Genomic DNA, 23,209 nt, shown 5'->3' on the forward strand with positions numbered 1-23,209 from the left:
TTAGTATGTCTTTATGTATGAAATATGTTGTAAGTATTTGGGATATCATAAGTTTGGTGCATAGTATTGCTTTTAAAAAAAAAAAATTATCCGCTGCGAATATTACATAATGCTAGATGCATGTTAGGAACATTGCATCTTATATGTCATGAACGGGGACAGGTAACCTTGTGTTGCATGTCCCGACGCTTCTGATGTCCGTCCGATCCCAAGCGAAATCTGCTGGCGTCACAACTGTACTGGGCCACCTAACAGTACCTTCCAAGGTAAATGTATTGCTAAATAGACCATTGCATAAAAAACATTATGATGGAAGGATCTGTTCGAATTAACACAGTATAGTAGCAGTGTCTTCTTCCATCTTTCGTAACATATCTGGATTTATTACCTGAGAGCACAAATCCTTGTAAAACATGCAAAGTTCGGTTATGGCGACATGTACATTAGAAGTCAGTTTCCCACGAATTCCCACCGGTAACAATTTATGCAAAAATATGTGACAATCATGATTTTTCTGTCAACTTATTTTCCAGTCATCAAGACTCACACATCTACCAAGATTGGACGCATAACCATCTATCAACTTCACACCTTGCAACCATTTGCAAAAATCTATCCTCTCATCCCTTGTCATCGTAAAACATGCATGCGGCATAACCACCTTGTTGTCTTCCATTCGCAAATGCAGATTATGTTTAATTCTCATTTTCTCAAAATCTTTCATCGTCTTAATAGTGTCCTTCATCTATTTGTTAATTTTCATCAAAGTCCCCTGAATATTATCATAAATATTATTCTCTATGTGTATTACATCCAAACTATGTCGCAACATACATGATGGCCAACACAGCAAGTCAAAGAAAATACTATGCTTTGTCCAATTTAATTCTGCAGCGCCTCATTTTCTCTTGTTCTTTCCTTGACCTTTGCCAAAATTGTTCGCTCTAACTTCTAGTAACTATTCAACTATCTTGTCCCCAGTGAACTCATTCGGTGTATTTCTGTCCTCAATTCTCCAATCAAATTTAGCGCAAATATTGGCAAAGGTCAAATTTAGCGCAAATTTAGCGCCTCATGAAGCACGTCTTCTGCAAATATTTTAGCCACTCACTTACAGTTTCTTTATTATATGTGGGACACGCTAACTATCCTTTAGTACTCCAACTGGAAAGATTCTCATATGCTGGAAAATCATTTATTGTCCACATTACTGCAGCATGCATATGAAAAGATGTCGACTCATATGTATCAAAAGTTTTGACTCCTGTTTCCCATAGATCTTTCAACTCTTCAATTAACGGCTGCATGAATACGTCAATATCATTCACAGGTAATCTTGGGCCGAGAATAAGTAAAGTTAAGTTTGGCACCTTCATGCACCTCCATGGTGGAAGATTATACGGAATAACCACTACGGGCCAAGTGCTGTAACTTGTACATATATTGTCAAAGGGATTGAATTCATCCGTTGTTAGTCCTAGACGCACATTACGATCGTCGTTGTCAAACTTTGGGTATTGATCATCAAAATTTTGCCACGCAAGTGAGTCAGCTGGGCACCTCATATATTCGTCATCCTTAACTATTTTCTCCTTGTGCCACCTCATATCTTGAGCTATTTTTTTTACACATATATAGCCGTCTAGGAATCCAATTTTTTTATATGCAATATCATCAGATAACGAAGTTAGTCACGTGTATCATTAAAAGATTGCTAAATAAAACTTATAATTAATTTAATAAGTTTTGTAAATTTTCATAATTTAATAATCTAAATTTAAATGCAGATTATAATATCTATCATTACTCATCAGCGCATGTGCATGTAGTAGAAAAAAGTAGGCGAGTGGGTCAGACATGTTAAAAGGAAAGATAGAATCAAACTCAAAGTTTCAGTTAACTGGGAGTTAATGTTTGGACCATCCATTTATGAAACTACACCCGATTGGGTAGTACTGATCGATAAGGGTCAAGAATGAAGTCTAAAGCCCAACTACTGTATGGTCCTAATCATTGAACAGCAAAACAATTAATGAAAGGACATCAGGATTTTAATATAAGAACAACATGCTACAATGGATGTGTAAGAGAAGCATGTGGTTCTGAACTTCTGATCATGAGCATAAAGATAAAAAGAAATGATCAGACTCCAGAGGCAGCAAAATAAAAAGGATTCATTTACAGCAAATTAACAATAATCCTAATGGGTGGGTGTTTAATGAAATTCTCGCTAATTACAGACACTACAAGAAATTTTAGTTTTAAGGACGAAATAATTTAGAGACGAAATAAATTCCATCCCTAAAAGTAATTATTTGATACAAAATATAAATTTTGTCTCTAAAATGGATGACTTTATAAAAATGTTTGAACGGCTTAAAAGACGTTCGAACCACATATTTGTTGAGGAATAATCCCACATTGACTGTGGACAAGATCTTGGGCATGTTTATAAGTAATGAACAATCATTTCTTGTAGAATCAGTTTTATGAGATGAGTTAGGCCCATGAATTTCTTCAATATTAGGTGACAAATTAGGTTCATCTCAAAACGTCAAAACCGTTTGAATGGTCCAAATTACGTTCAAACCTAGAATTAATGTTTGTTCGAATGCTATATAATTGGTTCGAATGGTAATATTGGTGAGGAAGTAATTTATTTTGCCGGAGAAAGTTTAAACTTGTTTGAACATAAAATTGGTTCGTTCGAACGGTAAAGATTTGGTGGGAAACATTGGTGGGAAGGTTGAAAGCTCGTTCGAACACAAGATTTATGCATTCGAATGGAACATTTGGTGGGAAATTAAATTAAAATTAGCGGAGATTTTTTTAAACCTTGTTCGAATGGAACATAAAATATTTACGAATTCATAAATTAGTTTTATGTAATTAATGAAAAAATATTTTAGTATTTTTTTTATGTTAAATAAATATTACTTATAGTGTAATTTTTACATTAATTTCATTCCACAAATATAATGTATGGCGGGAATATAATGTATGACTATTTGAATATTTAAATGAATTATACAAAATACATATAGTCATGATTGTCAATACAAAAAAGCATATTTAATGCTAATAAAATATATACACTACTGGGTTAAATCGTGTAGCACTTCTCGACTCCAGCAATATGTGCTTCAATATCAGTCACTCGAGACATGAGCTTCGACTCAGTCTCTGCGAGGGTGACCCAGACTGCATCAATGATCTCTAATGTATGTGCGCGCATCTCTGCACGCACAATATCTACAATTTCCTCACGAGTAGCACTATGTGATGCACCCTGTGTAGATGACTCACCAGATACGCCCTGTGCACCTCCCTGAGTGTCGATCACCTTTGTAGTGGGTGCACGAATATGAAATCTGGAGTGTCCGGTGCTACGAGACAAGGTCGTCGAGTTGATCCGTCCAATCAGCTCTCGAATACGCTCAAACTCATCTGGCCTAACTTCTTTTGCTAAAAGCAATTGTGTGAGCATGACTCCAAACGGCAATATATCTGTCATAAATGTTTTTTGATAAGTACAAGTATTATATATATCAAAAGGAGTAAGTACACTGAATAAAATAAAACTCTAGTTGTCGTAATATAGGTAGCCTCTGATCGAATTCTAGCGAATATATATCTCACTAGATCGATAGGCACCCCATGAGCAACCCGTAACATAAATCATGTCCGGTCCATGCTCACCTCAGTCTTGTGTAGTCGAGGATCAATGTTGTTGGCTGTTATAATATTCATGATCTTGAAAAAATTAGATAATTTCATCTGTTTGATGCTCTTGCTCCCATCATAGAAAGAAGCATCTGGACCCACAACCAACTGATGAACCTCATGATCAGCGAGGCTATCAATCTCATCAAGCATAACAGTATCCTCTTCCTCTACAGTCTCCCCATCGCTTGCAGGTGTAGACTCTCTAGGCACCACGTACTGTGACGCCTCGGACTGAGAAAGTGTATGTGTCAACCTCCCGGCTGGCACGACCAAGTTTTCTATAGAACTCAGATACAATATCGATGTAGGAAACTATCTTGTCTATCCCTTCGTCCTTCTGATCAATGATCGGTGTCCAACTACGATTCAGAAAGACAGATGCGAGAGAAGATCCCTAAAATCATCTATCGTCACCTATCTCTCCAACAAAATAGTCATCTCTCAGACTTCTTCGCTAGATGATTGCCTTGACACAACTCGCTAAAATGACGCTAAATTTATGATATAAAATTAAGGAAAATGATTACAAAATATCATAATTATAATTAGATCAAGGTAATTATATCTATAAAATAATGTACCGTTCGAATGCTTAACAACACGTTCCAACAGTATATAGTGTGTTCGACCGGTCATAAATATACGTTCAAACGCTCGTAGATTGCCATTCTAACCGTCTAATTATGGTTCGAATGAAAACCATTCGTATGCCGGTCGAATGTCTTATACACATTCGAACGACGATTTCTGGTTCGAAATTGTCAATAGCTGAGTCAACTCATCTGTTGCCAAAACCGTAAATATACGGTTTAAAAACGTCGTTTTTCCTCCCACAACAACAATGAGAGTCCGAGATGACCATAGAGTCATCCCGTCCTCCATTTCCAACCAATTACGATTTCGAAATGGGGTCAAAACCCCATTTCCAACCCATTTAAAACATATTTTATGAGAAATTAATCTTGAAAAACGGTTGGGAGAGGACATACCTGCTACGGGTTGGAGAGTGGTGATGGACAGTGGCTTCGACGGCGGCATTTGGCAACTAGTGGTACTGGAGCAATGGAGTGGCTGAAATGGGTTTGGTGCATTCTATTAGTGCTGGGTCTGGACACGATGCCTAATATTTATTTTTTTTTCATTCGAATGGTTAGTAATTTCGTTCGAACTCGTTCCAAAAATATTTTATTCGTTCGAACGCTTATGAATACTGTTTCAACAGGAAAAAATATTGCGTTGGTTATTATTATATTTGTTATATAATATAGTATATATACCTAAAGTACTTATATACAATACTTATACTACTTATATAATACTTATACTTAATTATTATATACTTATATTTATACTATTACTTATATACTACTTATATATACTTATATACTACAACATATTATACTTATATATACAACTATATAATTATATACTACTATAATATATAGTTATACTTACATATATAGTTATACTTATATATATTTGTTCACTTATATTCTAGTTAGATATACAACTATAATATATAATATACTTATATATTTATAACTATCATATAATATACTTATATAATACACTCTTATATAATATACTTATAATACTTATATGGGTGTACTATATAAGTATATAGTCTTGTACACTAGTATATCCTTATCTTCTACTATATATTTAGACTTATATATATTCTTAACTTATATTATACTTATTAACTTATATATTTTGAACACATAAATATTAAGTGTTCTATATACATATACTTTTATATATATAGTAATAAAATTAGATATATATCTCACATTTGAATTGCCTATTATTACTGTTCGAACTGGTTAATTACGTGTCAAATGGAAATTTATAGCGTTTGAACGTATATAATATGTTGGCGCCATTCCTAAGCTGTGGTGAGATCAATTTGAGCCATATTACACTTTTAATTATCCGTTCGAACAACTATAACGGACGTTCGAACGGATGTGCGCTAAATTGATCAGGCAGGAAATTTTTCCCGCTTCTCTTTTTTCGGGTTCGAACAATTAGTAAATTACGTTCGAACAAGAAGTTAAGAAATAGAAATAAGACGTCCAGAAGCAGAAACGTGCTGGCCATTTCTATTGATTCCTCTTGAGATTGAGAGAGCATGAGATAGAGCGAAAGTGAGAGATCAGATCGTGAGAGGGATCGGCCAAAATACACTCTTTCTTTCTCTTTAAATTGGTAAGTTCTTTTACTTTAATATTCTATTTTCATGTGATTATTTTATTAAAAAACTCAAATTTATGTTCTCTTAAACTCAAATTAGTTATTTTCTCTTATGTTTTTGAACAAAAGATTAAGGTTAGAAGAATATGTTTGTATTTGGATGTGAGAAATATGTAAATATATTTGTGTTTGGATGTGAGAATGTATTTGTGTTTTTTAACAAATATGAAAATATATTTGTGTTTGGATGTGGGAATATGAAAATGTATTTGTGTTTGTACAATGTTTTTGATATATGCATCTTGGTAGTAGGTGTTTATCCCATGAATGTGTTCTCTGAGATTGTGTTTGGCTCTGTTTTGCGTTTGGAATTTGGGATGCAACCGTTCGAACACAATGATTTTCCATTCGAATGCGTTATCATGTTCGAACAGATCTTGAATGTTCGAACGGGTGTGCTCCTATGTTGTAATACTTAAATTCAAATTTAATGGTTTGGAGATAATTTATTAAAAACTATAACTTATAATTAAAAAATAAATAAATTTAAATTATAATTAATACTTTAAAAAATAAGAATCATAAGATTAATGTATAACTTAAATTAGAATTAATACTTAATAGATAATGGGGCTAAAAGCTAAAGGGTATAATTAAAATATAAGTAAATTATAATTAATACTTTAAAAATAAGAAACATAAGATTTATGTATAACTTAAATTAGAATTAATACTTAATAGATAATGGGGCTAAAAGCTAAAGGGTATAATGAAAAAATAAGTAAATTTAAATTATAATTAATACTTTAAAAATAAGAAACATAAGATTTATGTAATACTTAAATTAGAATTAATATTTAAAAGATAATGGGGTTAAAAGCTATAAGGCATAATTAAAGAAAAGTAAATTTAAATTATAATTAATACTTTAAAAATAAGAAACATAAAATTTATGTAATACTTAAATTAGAATTAATATCTAAAAGATAATGGGGTTAAAAGCTAAAAAGTATAACTAAAAAATAAGTAAATTTAAATTATAATTAATCCTTAGAAAATAAGAAATGTGATTAAATAATTATTAATACTTCTACATATACTTATATATTATTGGTGATTTGAAATGTGATTTGGAATGTGATAGCTGTAGGAGTTGGTTTATTAGTGGCTTGGTTTACTAGTTAGGAGCTAGATGGATTTTAGAGTTATTTTTATATGCATGCAATTGAACCTTTGACCCGTTCGAGAGTTGTGGCCAAACATTCTCTTAAGGAATGTTTGGGTACAACTGTTGAATTGTCCAAATTAGACAGTTTGAGATTCTATCATCTATATGGCAAATATATTCAGTTTAAACTCTTGTGTTAGTCAATTAAAATTTTGGTTCAGTGTTTCCTTACATTCTTCAGGTATGTCGTTCGTAAGTTGTTTGGCTCATGAATAGGGTCGACGACTTATCGTGACTAGCATACTTGAAGAATTGAAGGGAAATGCTGCCGAAATCTTGACTAACATTAGAGTTTAAACTGAGTATATATGTGATATAGATGATATATATAGATGTTTAGTGTGTGGATATAGATTTCACACAGCTGACAGAGAATGATATAGGAAAATTGAAAATTGTGGGGTCGTTGTCGAAGGAAGCCATGGGATGATAACATTGACTTCTACGAAATTGTGGAAGATATCATGATGTTAAAATACGTGGGGAGATATATGGTCTGATTGTTTAAATGTAATTGGTGGGATGTCTCAAATCCTAGGTTGGGAGTGCGTAACGACGAATATTTTGTGAGTGTCAATACATCTCGCACATGGTATGAGGAAGATCCTTTCGTTCTCACTTGCCAAGCGAATCAAGTTTTTTATTTAGATGATCCGGAGTATGGGAACCCATGGCGGGTAGTGAAGAAGTTTGCACCAAGAAATGTATATGATTACATTCCAGAGGCAGACGAACTACACGAAGAAGATGATAGTCCACCAAATGAAGAAGCATATCAAGAAAACGAATCAGGTATCAATCTATTTGTTGATCTAAGCCAATATGACATGGTCTCATTGCATAGAGAAGATGTTCAACCCGAAGTAATTGAGGGTGAAACGTCAGAAGAAGATGAATCACCTAAAGTGTCTAGTGAGGATAAGGGTGACAGGTTCGGCAAAACCGATAGTGAATGAATTTCAAATAGATATTTTTGTAAGTATCATTCTTATAAATATCCGTGACGTTTGTTTGACATATAATTTATTACAATTTCCAACATATATGCCTCTCAAACGCAAAGTAACACGTACGACATCCTCATCCATTTTCAACTCCCTGTGTGGTTCACCTGCCATCGATATTGGGCCAACATCACCAAACCCAGAACAAGGTATAGTATATCAAATTAAATACCACATTTTATTTCGATTTAAGTAATATATATCTATGAAATAAAAATAATTTAATTCAATTATTTGTTTAATTACTGTATATATTGTTGTTTTAAGCCAACGTCGAGGTCGAGGTTCTATGAGGGGTGTCTGCATAGAGAAAGTAAGGAAAGTGGGTAAAATTAAAATTGATATTTCTGATGATCATATCGGTGGCTCCGGAGATTCGGCAGTGTGGCATGCTTCTTCTGTTGGTTCGCTTACTCGCACTTATGCACCAATTGCTGCATCCTCCTAGTCTAAAGTTTTCCAAGATGTGAAAGACCACATCAAAAATCGTTTATTGGTAATAAGCTATATTCCAAGCAACTAAGTATATAACATGTTAATTTAAAGTTACTTTGTATTTATAGTAATTTTTTATAATTTTTGAAATGATGAGTTTGAGCTTAATTTTGACTGACGAGAGGATCGATTAACGGTTGATGAACTGATTTCGAATGCATTCCAGATGTACAAAGGTCAATGTCATGTACACTATAAGAAGTTCAGTACTACAATAGAGGCGCGCCAAAATCCATTCCAAGCAATGCTACCAAACGAATGGGAGAAGGTTTGTGATATGTTTGAAAATCCTGCTTATTAGGTAATTTCGCTGCTATCTTTTTTTAATAGTCTATGATAGATGTATTAAACATATAGACATAATATATTTTTTTTAGCGACGGAGTACTGTGAATAAAGCAAATAGATCAAATTTAACGATACACCATCATGCGGGTTCTCAATCTTTTCATTGTTTGTCAAACAAAATGGTAAGTTATTCTAATCCCCGTTAACATATAATACACTTTCTGATTTAAGTTCTAATATAGATTCTCCTTTTGCAGAAAGAGGAATGTCCTGCTAACTATGATTTGACTCAATTGTATACTAAACAACATAAAAATTGTCATGGTGTTTGAAGCAATCCCAAAGCAGGGGCTAATTATGTAAGTTTAAATTTCTTTAATTCCACTGTCTAATAATATTTTTGTTACTTATACTAACATTAATGTTTTTGTTTTTGTAAGACAAGATGATATCTCTTAAGGAAACTGCTGCGGATCCATCTGATGCATCATCTGTCAACGATACTCAAATATTTTCTCAAGTTCTTGGATCACGTTCTGGATATTTGAGGGGCTTAGAACGTTGCGTGAAGTCATCCTCAACATCATCATCTTCTTCTCAAGTCAGATCGAATGTTGAGAAGACCAAGGAATTGGAGGAAGCAACACTTGATATAAAAAGATTGAGATCCAAGAAAAAAGAGTTGCTGATCCGATTAGATCAAACAGCGAATTTTGAGGCGAGATTAGAAGAGAACATGCAGAGGAGACTAGAGACGGAGATACAAAAAGCTGTGCTTGAACAGTTGCAGTCAATTATGTCCCAAAACTCTATGCCACCACCACAATCTTTAAAATTTATTTTTTCTTTAATTGTGTTTCTATTATGATGTTCCAAAACATTTGAACAATTGTGATGTTTGAATTACAATTTCTGTAATATTAATATTCTATTTTTAATTAAATTATGTATTGTATGATTAATACCGTTCGAATGTCAATTACCTTTATTAAATCTATTCAAACAAAAACAGACTCATTCGAACACAAAATAATGCATTCAAACGACTACTGTGACATACAGTCCATTTGAATAAGAAAATATTTGTTCGAACAACATTAATTTCCAAAATCCCGTTCGAACAAAACGAGTTTCAAAAATAAATAGTCGGTTCGAACGGAGATAATGTATGTTCAAACGCAAGTCACTTTATAAATTTATTGTTTCGAATGCATAAAATCCATTCGAACAGAATCAAATATGGTCATTTGTTTGAATGAATATTTTTTACATTTGAACGGTCAGTGTCGGTTCGAACCTATATTTATCCATTTGAACGTATTTTTTAGATGAAAAATTTTCGTCTTAAAAGAAATACCCATTCGAACAGGTTCGAGTAATTCTGCCCAATTTCGTCCCTAAAAATCATTTTTGAAGATGAAATTCATTTTTCGTCTCCAAAAACCTTTTGAGACGGTCTTTTAGAGATAAAATAGAGACTAGAATTTTTCAACTACAAAATCATTTTGGGACGAAATTGTGACTTTTTTAGACAAAATTTTGTCTCAAAAAACCAAATCTCTTGTAGTGAAATAATTAATCTGTTAAAATATAATTTAATTATATATTAGATTTATATTATCCCATTTGCTCAAATTAATTCTTAGCTAGACAAGTTTATAATATGCTAATTTAAAAATGTATTAGAACCAAATTCCCTGATCTCGACCATTTTAGTTAATGCGCAGAGATAAATTTAATAATTTAGATCACATGCATACATATTCCAATGCGTAATTAATATGTTTCTTTATTAATTAATTAATTAATTTCTATTAGTAATTTACTAAATTTTAGTACATAGACCATTGTGATGAGTTACACACACATATAGAGAAGCTAATGAGGTAGCACATTTTTTAGCAGAATTTGCATATAATGTAAATGAGGAAGTAGTGTGGATTGAAGATGGTCGAGAATGTTATTATAGTTTCATACTACAAGACAAGAAATGTATTGATAACACTTGATGAATAGAAGCAGTTATAATTGATTTAAAAAAAAGAACTTATTATGTTAGAATTATTTCTATACTATAGTATTATATGGTATTATATTATATTATTGTCTAACCTATTTATAACTTATTTTTATACCAACTTATCAAAAACAAAACTAATTTTTACACTAGACTTATTTCTAGTGTCTAATTATATGTTATTATACTTAGTAAATTAGTATTATGTGTTATTAACTTATTATAGTAGCCTTATTTCAATAATTGATGGACAACAAGATGAACCTAGTCTTAAAGATCATTTGCAAGTTTCAGATGGGCCAATTATAAGATCAAGAGCCAAGAAGATCAATGAAGCAATGCAATGTGATGTGAACCAATGTGGGCCTAGTCTTAAAGATTCTTTGCAAGTTTCAGAGATGCCAATTTAAAGATCAAGAGCCAAGAAGATCAATGAAACAATGTAATGATTGATACAATCCACTTTGAATGAAGCTAGCAAGAGGCCAACACTTAAGATGGGCTTGAAAGTAGGAGAACCAGTTTTGATCTACTTGATACAAGCTGTGGAAGACATGACTTAGAGTTATTGTTTGGGCCTATTGTTATTGAAGGCTTTCAATTTATTTAAATCATTTAAAGGATTTATTTTATTAGTTATAGGAATTAGCCTAGAATAATCGGGCTTGAAGATGCTTGACCCACATATGTTTTATTTTGTTGAACTAGGGTTTCAAGAGTTACTGTAGCTGCAACACTATTCATCCAGTGGCATTTTGGGTAAAAGGGGCATTGTTTTGGCTTAGGGTTAATTGGGGTTTAGGTATTTAAATACCTTTTAAGCATGGAAGAAATGTGAATTTTGATCTCCTTCCGCACGCCATTTAACTTTCGCCATTTGAGCCAGTCTGGTCTCTTCCCGGTGTCTCCAGTTAGCTAATTCCACATGTTTCAGCATAAGTTCCCGTTCGATCCCCGGATCCCATTCATGTTGTAAAGTTGATTCTAAACCTTCAATTTGATTTTCTAACTCCTGTAGATGTGTTTCAGTTCTTCCAAAAATTCTCTTGTTCCATTCTCTCCGAGCCCCAATTAATTTTTTCAATTTGAGAGCCAATTTCAAAAGACTATTTCCCCCCACATCCTCCTTCCAGATTTTCCCCACAAAAGAATGAAAATCTGGGTGTTCTATCCACATCTGATAAAATCGAAAAGGAGAAGGTCCATAAGAGAAAGGGTCTGACTGAAATTCCATGAACATTGGCGAATGATCTGATGTTGATCTCGGTAGATAGCAATTACTCACATTAGGAAATCTTGTCAAGTAGCTAGCATTTAAGAAACACCTATCCAGTTTAGCCCAACTTCTCGAGAGACCACTCTGCCCATTACACTAAGAGAACCTCCTTCCCAAAGACTTCATTTCAATCAATCCACAATGATAAAGCCACCATTGCCATTCTCGAACGAGGTCGGCCGCCCCGACGTTCTGAATCATCCCTTATAATATTGAAATCTCCTGCAATAATACAGGGTTCATTTCCTAAAACCTGACCATTTAGATGCCCCCATAAATCTCTCCTCTCCACCATTTTACACTTGGCATAAACAAAGCAGTAAAGTAAATTTGTAACCCCATCACCAACACGAGTTAAAATGAATTGCTCTCTACTTAAAACAACCTGAACTGAAATATCATTATGCCAAAGCACCCAATTTTTACCAACCTCCCCACCATTAGTAATAAACTGGTCCATGTGTAATAAGTGCAATACATTATGCACATTATCAGACGAGGCAAAAGGTTCCATTAAAGCAACAATTTTTGGTTTCAATTTCTTAACCAAACTTTTTAATATACCTCTAGAGGTGCCAAGACCTCTAATATTATGTGTTTCGTCATAGATCCTATGTCCATGAGCGTTTGGGGAGGAGAAATCTACTATAATATTCTTGTTTACAATCTCTCATGGTCTCTCATTAATCATTGCACAGTGATAAGGCCAAGCCTGTCTTGCATGTCTGACCATGCCCCCTGACAGCCTCATGCCTCCTGTGTCCCTTTCCCCTGACAGCCCTTGCACTCACATTACCTCTTGACCCCCGTTGACAGCCTCATGCCTCATAACCCTTCTAGTCCCCTCTTATCCTCTAGTCTCCTAATCAGGTGGGCTAGGCCGATCTTTGAGCCGTGATGTTTTATCTCCTCACATGGTATTTTGGTCTAATAACTACAACAAAACCCATGCTTACAGACTCTAAACTCACATTTTTATTTAAATCTCAAGATAAAAATAATATTAAAAATATATATTCTAAGAAAATTTTATTCAACTTTCAACTTTTATCTCAATTCATCTCATCTCGTCTCATATGTGAAAACAAACAAGGTCAGCCCTCATCGGGAAACACAAACTATCTAATCTCATACCATCTCAAAACTTTTCAACATTTTCTTTTCGAACATCACTCAAACACACTTTTGAATTTCAAATCTATATTTTTCATCTAATTATTATTTAATCATTATAATTTTTTCAAAATTTCAAACAAAACACCAAAAATCAATATAACTTTTTTAAATTCCAAAACAAAAATTATATTAAAAAATGATATTCTAACAATATTTTAATTTTATAATATTTTTATTTAACTTTTTCTCTCATATCTCAAATCCAATAAAATATCATAAGTTAAACAATTTCATTACTATTCACATAATTATCTTCTCATCTCATTCTCCAAACATCATTATCCATCATATATAGCTACATTATATAACTTGATAAGTCTCGTTTGGTGGAATTGAAGCTGCACTTGTTTGGGTGTAAATGAGGAATATTTTGATTCGAAACAACTTGTTCTGTTCCTAGGCCTGATTTAGATAGTGAAATCATCTCTAACTCATCTAATTATTATAAATTTTTTAAATTTTCAAACAAAATACAATAAACGATTCAGCTTTTTCAAATCTCAAAATAAAAATAATATTAAAAATAATAATATTTTATTCAACTTTCAAGTTTATTTCATCTCATCTAAACTCAACTCACTATCCAAACCGGGCCTAAGTAGGCATCCTCTAGAAAGGAACCGTGAAACTTCCGCTTCAAACATGTCATAGAAAACAGGAGGGCAGTAAGATCATAATAACCTAATGGAAGATAAGGGTTTAACAGTGGTAATACAAGGCTAATGAAAGTGTTTATTAGTAGAAAAATGGTAAGGAATTTTCAACCTCAAAACCACCTTAAAGGTACAGACCCTATTATAATGGAGGGGTGCGTCGGTCAGCAAAACTGAAACATGAGCTCGATCAATCCTTCTTGTCACGGGCAACCCTTGCACGATATCTGAGCTCTGCCTTTTTCCATCTTACCATCAGGAAACATAAGGAAAAGAGTGTGTTTACCTGCAAAAGAAAAGAGAATTTCCAAGCAAGTGCAGCTCAGAAAAAAGAAGCAGATAACATAGGGGGAACCATCAAAAAACCGATTGACACTTGCCAAGATTATGATTGCGATGACAAGAAGAGGCCCAGACCATAGTACCGAGAGAAAAACACCACTCCGATCAAAATAATTCTGGCCGGCGAAGCTCTTCCAGTTTTCACCTAGGAATCTATTGAGATTCTCAGCAAGATATACACCAGCCACTGCACGAAATCATGTCTTTATTAGATCATCAGATCATGTTTCCAAAGATGTTTAAAACAAGCAGTTTGTAAATGGTAATATAAAAACTATTGTTACATGCGTGCGCATGTGCGGGTGTAATGGTGTATGCAAGGTGAACATGGAAAGAACAGCAATGTGTCAATGTGAGAACAGCCAAGTCTAATGGGCCTTGAGAACTTTCAATTATCTTCTTGACTTTCCACTCACTTGAAACATGTAAACCCAATACCAAACAATGAGGCTGACTTAATGCAAGGTGTTCTTACTTGGATAGCAAATCCAAATTTTAACTGATGTGTCCATGAAATCAATGTTAGGTGCTTTCAGTAGAAAAATTATGAGCTTCAATCCTAGTCATAGCTGTCGTTACAAAAACTATTACATACCCGTACAAGTCCAAAAGGCAAAGTACCAAGACAGATGTACAATATTACTATGTGTTACTTATTAACTACGCAAAGATGGCTTAATATGTTGACAGACCAACTTTATCAGGCCAGACATTTACAGGTGTCTTGCTTTCCAGAGAAGAGACGTTTAGAAAAAATTCTTCATGCATCATTTTAGTGGAAATAACCCAAAGGACTAAAACCTATGAGGATAAGATGGATAAACAAATATCAATACCGTGAACAAGGAAATGCAAGGACAAATCCAGCGAATTAGAGGGAAATAATTGCAGGGCACACCATAACAAACAAAGGAAAGATCAATTGTCAAATTAAATCTATGAGTGCGATGACCAGGTTGGCCGGATACTAATCATATTACTACAAGTAAATGTCAAATTAACCTATGAAATCAGTGACCAGATTGTGGCATAGTAATCACAATATTAGAAGAAAATATCATTTCCATCATTTTTGTAAACACAGACAGACAAAACCTTGCCCAAACGTTCAGTGGAATGCACATTCCGTAACTCTTACGGTGCTTCATAGGTTTCAATAATAGATACAAAAAAACACCTACAGCAACTATTAGGGTTCAACTTTACATAATCAAGATGATAAAATGCCATAATTTGAAAATTCACAAGGCTGAGGAAACACCTCGACAACAACACCCCTAAATTTTGCTAAAAGTCACATTTTAGGATTTGTAATTAGAGAGAACCTGTTGAATTCTTGAATTGGGGGATCATGGAAATATACTCCAATTAACAAGGTGCGTTCATAAACTATCTGTGATATAATAGTTTAATAAATCATAGAGATTGAGTTGGGCACATGAAGAGTTACCAAACAATTCAAAGAACTCGGGATTGCTGCCACTACATCCCTAGAACATTGCTGTAGTTGGGGTAAAAAGGCTACAATGGTTTGATTTCGAATGAAGATTAAAATCCATACAAAGACAAGAGCATGACAACATTATCTCAACAGATAGAAGAAAATGAATTAGGTGGAGATTTGTGGACAAATAACTGAATTTGTTGAATTGCAGTTTTCTAGATCTGAGACTTTTGGCCCTAGGACGTGAAGTAAAAGCAACAAGGACAGAAAGTCTAGCTCAACTCGACTACTAATTTTTCCCTCTCTAAGGTTGCATCCCCCCACCTTGGTGTGCTGGATTTATATCATATTCCAATAGTGCATTTATCAAATCATTAAATGAAGATAAGTTCAAATTCCTATGAGTTCAAGAAAATGGATTATATAACTCGTCCACTGTGCACTCTTGAGTCACTTGTCATGCCCGAGAACAAATATTAGTGTGATCAAAATTTAACTTTGTCAAACGGCTGCTGCTTGAATATTTTGGTGCTATTTGACTTTGTTTAAATGCTGATTTAATATAGAAGGCAAGAAAAAAAAAAAAAATTCCAAAGTAGATCCTATAGGTCGTGTAAAAATAGGAAAACTTGACTCGTTGGTGACAACTTCCAAATCAGAAATTTCAGACTCTAGAAACCCTAAGGGCAGGTCTGTGATGCCTCACAAAGAGCCTGGGGTGTTTCCTTATTTTAAAATAGAAAATTGGAAGCTTCCAAGAAGCCCTAAAAGGCCACAAATTCCTGAAGGACAGAATTGGTCTATATGCCAGTTTAGCCCTTCCAAAAAATTGTGTATCCAAAAATATTCACCCTCTCTTCTCCCAAGTCTGGCCACCCTTGCAGCCATGTTTAGCAACCCAAAGAAAGCACTAGCCACATCAAAGTTATAACCCTAAAACGACCAGTCAATTTGAAACCTCCCAAAATTACTTATAAAGCCCAGTTCACCTAGTGAGTAGCCAATGTGGGATTTAACGCGTGTGACTACCTTCATAACTTACCCACTCTATGTGGATTATCCATATTCTCCAATGTGGGACTGGGGTTATACAAACCCCTCTCTTAAATTCATCACTTCCTCATCAAGGCCATATAATGCAGTGCTCCAGTATCATGACTGGCCTTACTAGGTAGCTTTGTATCTGCTCTATAATCCCAAAGAGACTAGTCAACTTGAAACTTTCCTAGAGTTACTTATAAAACCCAGTTTCCCCTAGTAAGTAGCAATGTGGGACTTAACAACCATGATTACCTAAGAAACTCCCCATTCTATGTGAATCATCCATTTTCCTAATGTGGGACTGGGGTGTTACACACTATTTCTGCAGAAGTTTCAACAAGAAATTCAAGAAGTCATTGAAAGACTCCTTTCAAGTCTGCCGCAACACAGGTAGGAACCTCTCAAGTTTTCCAGCACTTTTCCCCATGAATAAAAATATAGCTTTTGACTTCCCTTTAATGTGTTTGTCCAGATAAGAAATTTGAAACCCTAGCCTGCAAGCATTTTATTCCCTTGCTTTCGCCATTGCTGACTGGTTTATATCACTTTTGAACGAAATAAACCTTGAGTACCACCAAGGGTAGTGGCTCAATAGTCTTTGAGTTACTTCCAAGTGGTTTTGTGTGTACTAGGTCCTGGGTTCAAGTCTAAATATGGATTCACCTTAGACTATTAGTATTAGATGCTCGAGAATTCATTGAATTCCCTAGAGAAGTCCGGGGTTAGGCTACTGCTCAAACCTGACTTGAGAGAGTGCCTGCAATTTCCCACGTCTAGGCCCCTCCTGTTCCGTTTCCAATGGGTAGGGTGCTACTATGGTCACACTCAGGTAGGGAAGCAACCTCCGCTCGCCCCCTCCTACCCTTTTCATTTAGCAAAAAAAAAAAAACAAATAAAATAAAGGAAAGAAAATAAACCGCGAGTTCTCCAGCAGTGAAAACATTGCACTAACCTATGTTTTTCCACTTCCCCAGCACCTCAACAGCAAATCTTTCAAGTCCTAAAGGGTTCCTAGGGGCTGCACTCCCTTATGAACTGAATTTATTTGAAGTATTCTCAGGCAATCACCCTGGAACTCGAAATTTTGAATCTTTTGCACATCTAAACTATTCCTCAAGTCTATATTGCCACTTGAGTTTTCCCTATGATGCATGGCTAAAATCCTTTAGGTCTTATAGTGTAATATGAAGTCTCTATAATATATGCATATCAGAGGATTGATTAGATTAAGAGTACAAGGGATTAGAGGTCAAATTTTCAAGGAATTTAGAATGCTGTCAAAGAATGAAACAAAGGTGGTATAATACGTCATACATGTGACATGATGGATATTACTATATTTCAATTTCATGCATGCTGCCGCTGTGTGATATGAAATGTAAATGTTGTAAATGCTTTGACACTTAATGACAAGTAGAGGAAAAGGAAGAAAGAAAAAGAAAGAAGGAAAGGGAAATGAAGTGATTGTATGATGGATTGGAAATGTTTTCTTGGCCTTATAACTAATGTGCAATAGTGCCGGAGCTAAAGTGGTGGGTATACTTATCAAAAACAAGTGGCGGGCAGCAGCAACCATCTTGAATAGTCTGCTGGGAATTGCTTACTCAAGCACACCATAGTTATCTACTGATGAACATAACCTAGATGCATTTCCAATTTTGGCCACAAGAATGGAGCCAGGATCTTTGATATCAAAAATTCTATGTGTAGTCACTTTTGCATACTCCTTGCACACTCCACTAATGTGATTGGCTACATCACTTTTTTTTAATATAAAATAATTGCTTTGGCCAATTACATTAGTGGAGTGCGTAAAAAGTACGCAAAAGCGACTGTATGCAGCATAACTCCTTTGATATTGCCAACCCTTACACAAAGAGCATAAATGTGTGCTTCCCACCCAAGAGATTAAAGGAAAAATATTTATGACATGTGTTAATGCTGGTTTGAATATTTTAATGTTATTTGAAAATACATTTTTTTTACCTTATTCTTATATGATGTGTTTACTTACCAAGTATTCAACTCTTTTTTTTTTTATGTTTTAAAATGTTTTTAGGTGACTATGATGAGTCCGCAGGCCATAATCAGTAATAGATACAAGAACCTATTGAAGCTTTGATAAGCGTTCAGCACACAGTATTTAGGATTTGGTTTACGCTAACATGATGACATTGAGGAATTTTGTTAGTTTCAGTTTATTTGAGTCGTTACTCTCGATATCGGGGTTTTAATAAATATTTTCAGTTAGTTGAGGTATTAAAGTTTATATATCTCTTATACCTGGTGCTCTGTAATGTTATGACGTGGCATTCCTAATCCTACGGGAATCAGGTGCTACAATTGTTGTTTCAATAAAAACTGGAATAGTGCACACTGTACAAGTATTTAGCATCATCTACAATGTTAAGCTCAAATAGAAGAGATTGACCAGCATGGGTTTATGTTGAATTTGTAGAAGAACAATAATAACTCAATTTTTTAAGGCAAAAACATTTCTCAAGTGTAAAACCCTGCCTCTAATTATTCCACCAACTGTTGATTCTACAAGAAATTGGTGTATTATAATGCCTACGCATAATAACGGTGTCATACCACTCCAGTATTTTTTTAATCACTAATTCACAACAAGATAAATATATGCCAAACCTCCAACGAAGAAGAACAATATTCACTACTAATGAAACCTCAGATTCTTTGCATCACAGCCCTCATCCACTCACACCCCCTACCCCTCCAAACAAAAAGAAAAGGAATAGTAAACAACATCTTATCATCCTCCAATACTTGAAATCAAATAATTACCATGCATCTTCTATGTTAAAACCCTTTTTTTTCTTTGATTAAGAGCAATTCAATAGTCAAACATATGAAGGAAAAGTAAAACATTTGTCTAAACAATTCAAAATAATATGTATCATAACACATGAGGAAGAACCTAAATAATAAAATCGGAAGATGGCAGTGGAGAATATGGAAGAAATAAACCTACATGCCAGAAGGAACAAGCACATCTGAAAGTTGATATGCTTCCTCGAGAAGATCGTAAGCAGCAACAACGCAAAATGTAACCCTATTAAGCACATTAACCAAGGTTCCTGTCAAAGGCAACATAACATCCAACAATCATTTGAAATGGGATCCAAACTACTAACTCATATCATAAGAGGACAAAATTATAAGTTCTGAAGAGATATTAACCACCTGACACAAATTAAACAACTTTAATAAAGCAAATCGCTCAGACATGACCAAGGATGTTCATTTCAGTCAGCCAGGAGTGAAACTAATACAAGACACATACACCATTCTGCATCCCTTACATTATAGCATAATTTTCCTTTATTTTACATAATCATGGCCCCAAATCTGGATTCATGTCGGACGCAATTGACGAAATAACCAGAACAAAAGAGGGTTTTGTTTCTACCCATTTATTTAGAAAAAAAGTGTCATCTTTATCATTTAGAACCAAAACTATAAATTTAGTATTAGATTTAAGATCTGGGTGCGTTTAGAAGGTTTTACTCTCAATCATCTCGGAAACCAAAGCAACAAGGAATAAGATTCTTGAAGATCTGGGCACTGCACGTGGCTTTGCTCTCCACCGAGCTAAAAAAAAAGGGGGAACATACCTTCCAGTCGATTGCGTGGAAGAAACCAATGAAATTGTCGTAGGCGGGACGTAGACCGTAGCGCAGCTCGGAAGAGAATTTCTGGACCAGATCGGCCATTTGGTCCATGTGCTCCTCCATAGCCGATTTCAGCTCCTCCATGGCCTTCCAAATCCTCCAAAAGTTCTCGACTTCAAGCTGTAGCAACAAGAAATACGCACAACTTCTTCCACTGCAAATTTATTTTCGCGCGTCTTGTCTTGTAAATCGTGGTGGAGTTCCGAAGACCCTGCGTATATATTATAGTAACGGAGTCTTCTTCGGTAGGTTCTTTCCAAAAATTCCTATTAACTGTGGCCTGTGCGTGAACTTTACCTTCAGGTCATCCTATCCGTTAAAACTTGCCATCGCCCATTCGGGGCCCAGGCCCGGGCGGTATGTATCCCCCCCGTCCAGCCCGGGATTTATATATATACTAGCAGTGGCTACGTTTGCTACATATGTCTAATTGAAAGAAAAAATAAATTGTGACTCCAAATATTGAAAATAATCTAATGTATGAAAGTAAAATTACTGTTTATTCATGTTCATTTATGTTAAAAATTTAAATTTATTAGATAGTTTTATTCTCTTAAAAATATTTAGCAAAACTTCATTATTTATTTAATGATGAAAGAATAATATTTTATAAATTAAAGTTGATTTTAAATGTATGATATAATATTTTATGTTAGTTTAAATCAATATTTAAATCTCTGCCGTTAGATTAAATCTAGGGATTCAAGATGAACGGTTGGGATTTAAAACCTCAAACCCAACATTTTCCCCTCACTTTCCCTTTCCCCTCTCTCCTTCCCCGCACGTCTTCCCTCTCTCTCATCCGATCTCCTCCCTCAAGCAGCTCGACACCACCGTATGCCACCCTGCGGCGTAACCGACCACCTCACCGGCTTCCCCTCACGCCGGCGAGCAAACCCCACCGTCGAAGACCCTTGGCAACTCCTCCCTCAGCCGCACGCAAGCAACCTGAAATGGGTCTTGACGCGCACGAATTCTCCACCCTTGCGCCACCGCGACTCAGCCGCAGCTCCACCAATCACCACCATCGAGTTCCCCTCACGCCGTGGACCACTTCCATGGAACCCACCACTTGTAGCCCCTCCGTAGCCCCATGCACCCAACCCCTCTACACGCACGGGTTTCTCCCTGTAAAGCCGCCATTAGACACCTCTACACCATCGCACCACCACCAGCAGCCTCGTTCTTCGCCAACGACCCCTTCACTTCCTCCTTTCCTCCAGCCAAAGCTCCAGCTCCTCTCATGCCCTCTCTCTTCATGAGATATGTTGATTTGTGATTTGTATGGAAACTTGTTTGAACACCTAGATGATTTTAGGGTTTCGAATTGAAATCCTAAATTAGTTTAGACTTTCTAATTGGAACCCTAAATCCCTAATTTATGATAGGATTTCAGATTGAAACCCTAAATTAGGTTAGGGGCTTACTATTTTGGGGTTTCACTTTCGAAACCCTAAGTGTTTTGGTGGTTTCAAAACCCAAAACACTTGTATGATTTGTATGATTTTAATTTTTGCATCATGTTAGGTATTTGTGAGTTTGTGAATCCATCGATGGTGGGTCAAGTCCAAGTATTAGCACTACTACTAGCTCCCCTATACCTACACCTACACCTACCCTACACCTATGGGCCCACTAAAGAAAAAATCTATTTCCATTGTGTGGAAACACTTTATCAAGTTAGAGAGTGGTGATCCCAATGACCCACAAGCAAACTGTAATCATTGTGGTAAGGTTTAAGGATGTCATTATAAAATACATCGTACACCTCGGTTGAAAAGTCATTTAAAAGAACAATGCAAAAAGAGTCAGATAAGTCATTCTTTAGTTGAAAAGAGTTAGTCTAGATTGGATATTGGATTTAAGAAGATAGCGAATGGGAGTAGTGGGGAAAGTACATTGAAAAGGTTTACCAAGTATGATTCGGAAGGTTGAAGGAGTCATTTAGCTCATATGATCATAATATACAAGCTACCCTTACGTTTTGTTGACGGTGAAGGGTTTTAAGCCTTTTCTAAGTACTTGGAACCTAGATTTGACATTCATTCTTTCCATACGGTAGTGAAAGATGTTCTTAAATTATACATATACAAAACAATTTATTAAGAAACCAATTGAAAGAGTTTGCCTCACTACTAATGCATGCACATTGGTCCAAAACTTGAATTATATGTCTTTAACTACTCAATTTGCAAATAGTGATTGACCGTTACACAAAAAGATTCTTAACTTTTGTTTAATGGCTAGTCACAAATATGAAACCATTGGGAAGGCGGTGGAATCTACAATAATTGGGTTTGGAGCGGGTGGTGACAATAACTATTGACCGTCTAACGATACCCCACTTGAGTATATGAATAATAAGGTTAGAGAGTACAATATTGGGTAATGTGTTTTTATATGTTCGATTTTGTGCACATGATATCCTCTTATTGTGACCGATGGTTTGAAAGATGTTCATGAGTTGATTGTAAGAGTAAAAAGTGCAGTGAGATTTGTGAGATCTTCACCGGCTAGGCTTGAGAAGTTCAAGGTTTTTGTTTGTGTTGCAGGCATACAGTGCAAGAAGATGTTGTATCTTAATGTTCATACAAAATAGAACTCAACCTTCTTGATGCTAGAGATGGATGAGTA

General features: G+C 35.0%; 1 protein-coding gene across 1 annotated transcript; it reads right to left on the reverse strand.

Annotated features, from left to right (window-relative positions):
* Positions 1-14,095: 14,095 nt before the first annotated feature.
* On the reverse strand, positions 14,096-20,857 carry LOC108994558 (transmembrane protein 18). Its single transcript, XM_018969807.2, has 4 exons — positions 20,519-20,857; positions 19,876-19,981; positions 14,437-14,585; positions 14,096-14,342 (listed from the first exon to the last, which is right to left on the reverse strand). Exons 1-4 carry the CDS (start codon positions 20,657-20,659, stop codon positions 14,247-14,249), a joined length of 492 nt encoding a protein of 163 aa, XP_018825352.1. The 5' UTR covers positions 20,660-20,857; the 3' UTR covers positions 14,096-14,246.
* Positions 20,858-23,209: the final 2,352 nt, after the last annotated feature.

This window comes from Juglans regia, chromosome 6 (genome assembly GCF_001411555.2).
Source record: "Juglans regia cultivar Chandler chromosome 6, Walnut 2.0, whole genome shotgun sequence".
NCBI classification, from domain to species: Eukaryota; Viridiplantae; Streptophyta; class Magnoliopsida; order Fagales; family Juglandaceae; genus Juglans; species Juglans regia.